Source organism: Petromyzon marinus, chromosome 53 (genome assembly GCF_048934315.1).
Source record: "Petromyzon marinus isolate PM22_M1 ecotype Great Lakes invasive population chromosome 53, UKy_Petmar_22M1.pri1.0, whole genome shotgun sequence".
Taxonomy (NCBI): Eukaryota; Metazoa; Chordata; class Hyperoartia; order Petromyzontiformes; family Petromyzontidae; genus Petromyzon; species Petromyzon marinus.
In genome coordinates, this window is record NC_133719.1 from 10,142,925 (window position 1) to 10,152,969 (window position 10,045).

Sequence of the window (10,045 nt, forward strand, 5' to 3'; positions counted from 1 at the left end):
GCCCTAGCAGCGACGGTCACTGCATCATCATCGCGTGGCGCTTTCAGATGCGCTTCTGCGGCCGTCTGGAACGCTCTTCCTTCCGATATTAGGCAATCACTGGGAGCGATGCACATTGAAACCATCACCATCTAGATTTAAAACTAATTTATTGAGAGCAGCTTTTAGTTACTGGTTTCCTGTCCTTCCCCCGCACGGTGCGAAATAAGTTCAACACCCGGGTGCAGTATGCAGTAACCATCAGCACTGGGGAGACAAAGGCGGCCGGGCGTGGTGCTGGGCCACCCACGCCATCGTGCGCGAAGTCGGCCCCTATAATTCGCAAGGCGCTGCTCGCCAACAGCGCTCGCCGCAACAGTCTGTTCAGGCCACACGGGGACCTTCCAGGGAACGAGACCACACCCTTGCCATGACTCATGCCCAGTGAGACGAACCTTTGTGTGCGTGTGTGGCTGTGTGTGTGTATGTGTGTGCGGGTGTGGTTGTGTGTGTGTGGTTGTGTGTGTGTGGCTGTGTGTGTGTGGCTGTGTGTGTGTGGCTGTGTGTGTGTGGCTGTGTGTGTGTGGCTGTGTGTGTGTGGCTGTGTGTGTGTGGCTGTGTGTGTGTGGCTGTGTGTGTGTGGCTGTGTGTGTGTGGCTGTGTGTGTGTGTGTGTGGCTGTGTGTGTGTGTGTGGCTGTGTGTGTGTGTGTGGCTGTGTGTGGCTGTGTGTGTGTGTGGCTGTGTGTGTGTGTGGCTGTGTGTGTGTGTGGCTGTGTGTGTGTGTGTGGCTGTGTGTGTGTGTGGCTGTGTGTGTGTGTGGCTGTGTGGCTGTGTGTGTGTGTGGCTGTGTGTGTGGCTGTGTGTGTGTGTGGCTGTGTGTGTGGGCAAGGTCCCATCGGTGAGCTCCTCCGGCAGGCAAGGCTGCGTTGGCAGGGTCATGTAGCCCGCATGCCCAGCCACCGCATGCCGAAACAGCTTTTGTTCGGCCGGATTGAGGGGGCTAAACGGGCGCGGCACGGGCTAGAGAAGAGATGGAGTGATGTGGTACAGGAGGACGTGGAGCTGAGTGGACTTGCCGATGACTGGTACCAGCGGTGTCAAGATCGGCCTCTGTGGAGGAGGCTCGTGAAGGACGCTACTGGGCAATTGGAGGCAGTCGCCCTCCAACAACAACGGAGGGCGGAGGAGCGACGCTCACAACAACGAGCGGAGCGCCGGGTGGCTAAAGCACAGCAGGTTGGCACAGTAGGGGGCACAGGTGGTGCATCAGCCAGTCATCTCAGTCATCTCAGTCAGTCGACCCGTGGCACCTGGGTCTGCCCCGTGACCTCCTGCCAGTGGGCGTTCGACACTTCACGTGGCTTCAAGGTTCATGTTTTTGTTTGTTGCGGTTGCACCCGATTCAAGAGCCGAATGGCTCACAGGGCTGTACCAAATAAATGGAACTATGGAACTAAGGTGCACATGGCCTGGCACAAGCGTCGTGGTGACGTCACCGCCACTTAGTGGCGAATGGCGGTTGTTGTTGTTGTGTGGCTGTGTGTGTGGCTGTGTGTGTGTGTCTGTGGGGAGCGGTAGTGTAGCGATTAGCGCGCTGCGCTACGAACCCGGCTACGCGAGTTCGATTCCCGCCCACGGCCAACACCGGTGACGATTATCTGAACCGGTCCCGGGCCTCCCCTAGGTCGACTCAGCCTCAAACGAATGCCTGGTGCGTGTGGTGCTGCCCACCACCCACCCCGTCGTGTAACCGTGCCGGCCTTCACAGGTGCTGCTCGTGCCGGCCTTCACAGGTGCTGCTCGCTGACAGCACTTGCCCCACAGAGACTGTCGCAGGCTACACCGCGGGGGGTGGGGATCTTTGCGTGTGTAAGCATGAGCACAATCATCTGCACGGTGCATCGGGACACGAGTGGGCCCCCGGAATGCCCAAGGACACGCAACGCCGAGGAGATCGCTGGAGGCGGCAGCTCCCGCTACGTCTCAACACGAAGCCGGCATGCGGCCGACGTCCTGGGTTCGAATTCACGTTTCAGCAGTGGCGTAGCGGCGAACTTATCAGCTTCGGGTCTGGTGGAGGGCACGGTGGGGGGCACGGTGGGGGGGGGGGGGACCTGGGACCCCCCCCCTGCCCACTATTTGATTTGCGCAATTTGCGGAAGCCAAAAATCACCGCCGCTCCTTGAATTAAATGAATAAAAAATAAAATAGTGGAATGATAAATGATAGCATTAAACCGCGTTGTATATAAGTGTTTGTTATTGTTGTTGTTCTTTTAACGCAAACTGTTTGTTGGTGATTGTCAAGAGGGGGGTCCCCGACTCGTAGCTTTGGTCACCAAGGGGGGGGGGGGGGGGGGGCAAGGCACCCGCCCTGCCACCCACGCTCGTCACGACAGCGGTGTCAGCCACTGCCCGTGATGGCATCAGGTTCTCAAGCGCGGCCCAGTCTCCAATGAACAATAGAGACCCCATAGACATAGAGACCCCATATAAATAGAGACCGCATAGACATAGAGACCCCATAGACATATAGACCCCTTAGACATATAGACCCCTTAGACATAAAGACCCCATAGACATAGAGACCCCATAGACATAGAGACCTCATAGACATAGAGACCTCATAGACATAGAGACCCCATAGACATAGATACCCCATAGAGATAGATACCCCATAGACATAGAGACCCCATAGAGATAGAGACCCCATAGAGATAGATACCCTATAGACATAGAGACCCCATAGACATAGAGACCTCATAGACATAGGGACCCCATAGACATAGAGACCCCATAGAAATAGGTACCCCATAGACATAGAGACCTCATAGACATAGAGACCTCATAGACATAGATACCCCATAGACATAGAGACCCCATAGACATAGAGACCTCATAGACATAGATACCCCATAGACATAGAGACCCCATAGACATAGAGACCCCATAGACATAGAGACCCCATAGACATAGACATAGAGACCCCATAGACATAGATACCCCATAGAGATGAAGACCCCATAGACATAGAGACCCCATAGACATAGAGACCCCATAGACATAGAGACCCCATAGACAGAGACCCCATAAACATAGAGACCCCATAGACATAGAGACCCCATAGACATAGAGACCGCATAGACATAGATACCCCATAGACATAGAGACCCCTTAGAGATAGATACCCCATAGACATAGAGACCCCATAGACATGGAGACCCCATAGACATAGAGACCCCTTAGACATAGCGACCCCATAGACATAGAGACCCCTTAGACATAGATACCGTATAGGCATAGAGACCCCATAGAGATAGAGACCCCATAGAGATAGAGACCCCATAGTGATAAAGACCCCTTAGACATAGACCCCATAGAGATAGAGACCCCATGACATAGAGACCCCAAAGACATAGAGACCCCATAGAGATAGAGACCCCATAGACATAGAGACCCCATAGACATAGAGACCCCATGACATAGAGACCCCAAAGACATAGAGACCCCATAGAGATAGAGACCCCATAGACATAGAGATCCCTTAGACATAGATACCCCATAGACATAGAGACCCCATAGACATAGATACCCCATAGACATAGATACCCCATAGACAGAGACCCCATAGAGATAGAGACCCCTTAGACATAGAGACCCCATAGACACAGAGACCCCATAGACATAGATACCCCATAGACATAGAGACCCCATAGACATAGAGACCCCATAGACATAGAGACCCCATAGACACCCATAGACATAGAGACCCCATAGACATAGAGACCCCATAGACATAGAGACCCCATAGACATAGATACCCTATAGACCTAGATACCCCCCATATAGACTGGGTTGTGACTAAACTGGTTTCTCAAGTCTGGCGAGTCGCTGGTGTCGGCACTGTGAGCTGCCGTGCTGCCTCTCGTGACGTGTCACTTGGCTTACCGGCCCCCACTGGACATCTATAAAACTAATTTTAGAAAAGAGCTTCATAGCTCATCGGATTTCTCCAAGATTAATACAGACTCTGATTGTGAGTAAATTGTTGTTGTAATGTTGTTGTCTCCCCCACCACCTTCGACTATCACGGTTGGTACACAAAAATTGAACATACACACTACCCATAGACTCAACACTGCCCATAGACTCAACACTGCCCATAGACTCAACACTGCCCATAGACTCAACACTGCCCATAGACTCAACACTGCCCATAGACTCAACACTGCCCATAGACTCAACACTGCCCATAGACTCAACACTACCCATAGACTCAACACTGCACCATAGACTCAACACTGCCCATAGACTCAACACTACCCATAGACTCAACACTACCCATAGACTCAACACTGCACCATAGATAATTGTTTTTTTATCCTTTTATCTGGCAACAAAACTGACACCTTTTTTACAAGGAGTCATGTTTACATTGACCACAATACCTGCGGTCGGAACGCAAACAAAAAAAAACAACTCTGATAATGTATGTGGCACTGTCCTTGAAATTGATTGTTCCACACCCGAGACAGCTTTCTTTAGAGCCTCGTCTCACATGGTGTTGGACCAGAAGACGCCAAAAGGCGCACAACTCAAAGACAATGCACCATCAGAGTATGAGAGCTCGGGGTAAGCATTTACACCATTGGAAACCTCATTTGCCAGTAACAAAATATGATAATTGTTTTTTTACCCTTTTATCTGATAATTTTTACCCTTTTATCTGATAATTGTTTTTTTACCCTTTTATCTCGCACCTGCGAAAACCATCACCGACTAGCACGATTGGCTACGTACGGTTCGAAAGAAGCTCAACATACATCATGTAATCAGAATCATCACATCGTATTATCACAATAATCATCACAATGCATCGTAGTAATACTGTAATTACAATCATCACATCATCCCCTACACCACAACAACAACCACTTACCCGACATAGTTGAAGAAGCCAGACGCAACTTTGTTAATCATGAACATGATGATGATGTTGCTGGAGACGATGTCGCTGATGATGATGATGGTGATGGCGGTTATGGTGATGAAAGGTGTCGTGAGGGCAGGGAACGCCTGGCAGGGGAATGAGACCCGTCCCACACAGACACACCCACACACACTGAACACACACCCACACACACTGACACACACACTCACGCACCCACACAGACACACTCACACACACACACTCACACCCCCCCACACACCCATACACTGACACACCCATACACTGACACACCCATACACTGACACACCCATACACTGACACACCCATACACTGACACACCCATACACTGACACACCCATACACTGACACACACACTCAATTACATAATGTAATCGTGCAAGCGATTACAGACACACTGGAACAACAAAGACAAAGCCTTTGTGATGCGCGTGGATAGTTTGTTGTTCTTCCACCGCACCTCCGATTAGCACGGTTGGCTACGTATGGCGCGATACATAAATCAACATACATACGATACATACATCAACAGACAGGTCCTGTTCGCGAGCACCTATAAAGGCCGGCACGGCACACGAGTGGGTGGGTGGCCATCAACACCACTCCCGGCCGCCTTTGTCTCCCCAGTGGCGATATTTACACACCGCACCAGCTACTCATTCGAGGCCGAGTCGACCTAGGGGAGGCCCAGGACCGGTTAACATTAATCGCCACTGACGGTGTTGATGGCCGTGAGCGGGAATCGAACCCGGGTCTGCCGGGTTTGTAGGCGCAGTTGCGCCATTCGCTGCGCCACCGCTCCCCACTCGCACACAGACACACAGACACACACAGACACACACGGACAGTCAATGTCAGCACGTGCTGTGTGTGATATAACCCCGCACGCGGTACAGACACACTGGAACAAAAAAGACAAAGATCCCCCGTATAGAATTGACAGACGTTTGGGGCAAGTGCTTTTAGCGTGCACCCATGAAGGACACACACACACAATCTAAACACCTCGATCTTACATAATGCAGTACAGTTATCACAAGGTGTACACAAAGATAAAGGTTACCCCGTATAGCTTCGACAGGCTGTTGGGGCAAATGCTGTTAGCAAAGCGTCAACCCGTACGGTCTACCCCGTATTCTTGTGCAGGGGAATTGAGTTTTCAGGTCCATACGGCGTACAGCCGTTTCAATACGGGAAACAAAAATATTTCGACTTTTGTTTGTGATTCTCCCTTGTGATGGGACTTTGTAGGATGAACGTTGAGATTTATAAGGGACCACGGGGTGACCAATAAGGTCTATAATTGGTGTGTAAGGTAGGGCCACTGATAAGGGGTTTACAGGTATGGGCACACCACGCCCGGTCCGCCTTTGTCTCCCGAGTGGTGATGCTGACGCACCGCGTAACACGACCACGATGCTGCTGCCAACCTAGGCCGGGGACACACGGTGCAAGGCGGAGGGAGGAGGCACCCCCTCCCCCCTCGTCTCGGTACCCAGGTAGGGCGCGTGGGTTCGATCCCAAACGATCCCGAACCCTGACGATGCCTCTCGTTGTATATTTGGAGCCGGCGTGTTCCGTCTTTCCCGCTCCCCGTGGTGGTCGCGTGGATCGTTCTTCGGGTTCCTCCGGTTTTTTCCCCCCTTCCACATCGAGAAACAGCATCACGCGTTGAGAGCATTTGGCCACTGCCATGCATTTCGAAGCTATGACAACGACCATCCACTTCCGTTGAGCTGTCATTTGTGACAGCCAGGGTCGATTCTGGATTTAAAAAAAAAAGCTGTATAGCTCAGTGGGGCCTTACCTGGTGAAATAAAAATATATATGTTGAGTTGTATTTTAGGGACGTTATGTTGCACGTGGTTTGCTGTAATCCAGCACTGTGGAGACAACAGGAGCGAGGTGGGGGTGGGGAGTGAGGTTGGTGGATTACCGCACGGCAAAGCCGTAATTATAATCGTTCGTGGCCGAAACGTCGTGAGCATTTTGTGTTATTTTATTATTTTATTCTCATTCTACGTGACTTTACCGAAAGAACCAAAGAAGATCCATCCTATGTGTTAGTGAATTTTTTTTATATTTAAGGCAGGAAATTCGTTTTCAAATTTATTTATTTTTCTGGGGGGGGGGGACTCCCAGACCCCCTGGAAGATCTGGTCCCCCCCAATGTTGACTCCATGGCTACGGCCTTGCCCCACGGACTTTGCGGGTGCGCGTCTAGAAGTTTGCGGCCTCCCCTGCTCGTCTCCAGGAGGCGCCAGCAACAACTGCAGCGTGCGCCTCGCGCCCGTGCTCAATGCACGTGGATGGATGAGCGTCGCCAGTCCTCCCACGTGTGGAGGGGTCGCCGGGGTGACCACCGCACGTGTGAGAGTTGTCAACGACCTCTCGTTCAAATCTTGACTTAAAGCTTTCGTGACTACAGGAATTCATAATCTTGGGTCTTTCGATCGAAACGTCGTAGTTTTCTGTTGTTATTTTTATTTTATTATTTTTTTTGGACCTATCTCCGTGACTTTACCGAAAGACCCAAGAATATGACCTCTCGTTCATTGGCCGAGACATCCCTGCGGGGGTTTATTTTTTTTTTATCTCCCACGAAGCTCGTGGGGGATCCCCCCCAAACCGCATTCACCGCACGAAACACGGCAGCGGGAGATGCGGATAGTTGACGCACACGTGGAAAGTTAAACACTCTCCAGGAGGAGTGGTGGTGGTGCTGGTGGTGTGTGAATATGGGCATCAAGCACAGAGACCACAGCAACGTAGAACGAAACAATGCCCCGATCCACAAATACGAAAGAGACATCACAACGATGATGCACTGCGCTGCTCCTGACGCGGTTGTCCACTGGCTTGGCCACCCGAATGTGAGACTGTAGTTGTTGTTGTTGCTTCTCTGCATCTACATCAGCCGTATGGAAGAAGAAGATAGACTCCACATTGAAGTCCATAGACTCAACACTACCCATAGACTCAACACTGCCCATAGACTCAACACTGCACCATAGACTCAACACTACCCATAGACTCAACACTGCCCATAGACTCAGCACTGCCCATAGACTCAACACTGCACCATAGACTCAGCACTGCCCATAGACTCAACACTGCCCATAGACTCAACACTGCCCATAGACTCAACACTACCCATAGACTCAGCACTGCCCACAGACTCAACACTGCCCATAGACTCAACACTGCACCATAGACTCAACACTACCCATAGACTCAACACTACCCATAGACTCAACACTACCCATAGACTCAACACTGCCCATAGATTCAACACTGCCCATAGACCCAACACTGCCCATAGACCCAACACTACCCATAGACTCAACACTGCCCATAGACTCAACACTGCCCATAGACCCAACACTGCCCATAGACTCAGCACTACCCATAGACTCAACATTGCCCATAGACCCAACACTGACCATAGACCCAACACTGCCCATAGACTCAACACTGCCCATAGACCCAACACTGCCCATAGACTCAACACTACCCATACACTCAACACTACCCATAGACTCAACACTGCCCATAGACTCAACACTGCCCATAGACTCAACACTGCCCATAGACCCAACACTGCCCATAGACCCAACACTACCCATAGACTCAACACTACCCATAGACTCAACACTGCCCATAGACTCAACACTGCCCATAGACTCAACACTACCCGTAGACTCAACACTGCCCATAGACTCAACACTGCTCATAGACTCAACACTGCCCATAGACTCAACACTACCCGTAGACTCAACACTGCTCATAGACTCAACACTGCCCATAGATTCAACACTGCCCATAGACTCAACACTGCCCATAGACTCAACACTGCCCATAGACTCAACACTGTCCATAGACTCAACACTGCCCATAGACTCAACACTGCTCATAGACTCAACACTGCCCATAGACTCAACACTGCTCATAGACTCAACACTGCCCATAGACTCAACACTGCCCATAGACTCAACACTGCCCATAGACTCAACACTGCGCATAGACTCAACACTGCCCATAGACTCAACACTACCCATAGACTCAGCACTGCCCACAGACTCAACACTGCCCATAGACTCAACACTGCACCATAGACTCAACACTACCCATAGACTCACCACTACCCATAGACTCAACACTACCCATAGACTCAACACTGCCCATAGATTCAACACTGCCCATAGACCCAACACTGCCCATAGACCCAACACTACCCATAGACTCAACACTGCCCATAGACTCAACACTGCCCATAGACCCAACACTGCCCATAGACTCAGCACTACCCATAGACTCAACACTGCCCGTAGACTCAACACTGCCCATAGACTCAACACTGCTCATAGACTCAACACTGCCCATAGACTCAACACTACCCGTAGACTCAACACTGCTCATAGACTCAACACTGCCCATAGATTCAACACTGCCCATAGACTCAACACTGCCCATAGACTCAACACTGCCCATAGACTCAACACTGCTCATAGACTTAACACTGCCCATAGACTCAACACTGCTCATAGACTCAACACTGCCCATAGACTCAACACTGCCCATAGACTCAACACTGCCCATAGACTCAACACTGCCCATAGACTCAACACTGCCCATAGACTCAGCACTGCCCACAGACTCAACACTGCCCTATAGACTCAACACTACCCATAGACTCAACACTACCCATAGACTCAACACTGCCCATAGATTCAACACTGCCCATAGACCCAACACTGCCCATAGACTCAACACTGCCCATAGACTCAACACTGCCCATAGACTCAACACTGCCCATAGACTCAACACTGCCCATAGACTCAGCACTCCCCATAGACTCAACACTGCACCATAGACTCAGCACTGCCCATAGACTCAACACTGCCCATAGACTCAAGACTACCCATAGACTCAGCACTGCCCACAGACTCAACACTGCCCATAGACTCAACACTGCACCATAGACTCAACACTGCCCATAGACTCAACACTACCCATAGACTCAACACTACCCATAGACTCAACACTGCCCATAGACTCAACACTGCCCATATACCCAACACTGCCCATAGACCCAAC

The 10,045-nt window shown here is 50.8% G+C and overlaps 1 protein-coding gene across 2 annotated transcripts in view; it reads right to left on the reverse strand.

The window, feature by feature from the left end:
• Positions 1-5,057, reverse strand: part of LOC116953934 (calpain small subunit 1-like) — a 31,626-nt gene extending 26,569 nt beyond the window's left edge. For both annotated transcript variants that reach the window (XM_032974263.2, XM_032974261.2), the window contains exon 1: positions 4,919-5,057. In XM_032974263.2, the coding sequence (XP_032830154.1) occupies positions 4,919-4,965 (47 nt within the window). In that variant the 5' untranslated portion in view covers positions 4,966-5,057. The remainder of the gene's footprint in view (positions 1-4,918) is intronic.
• Positions 5,058-10,045: the final 4,988 nt, after the last annotated feature.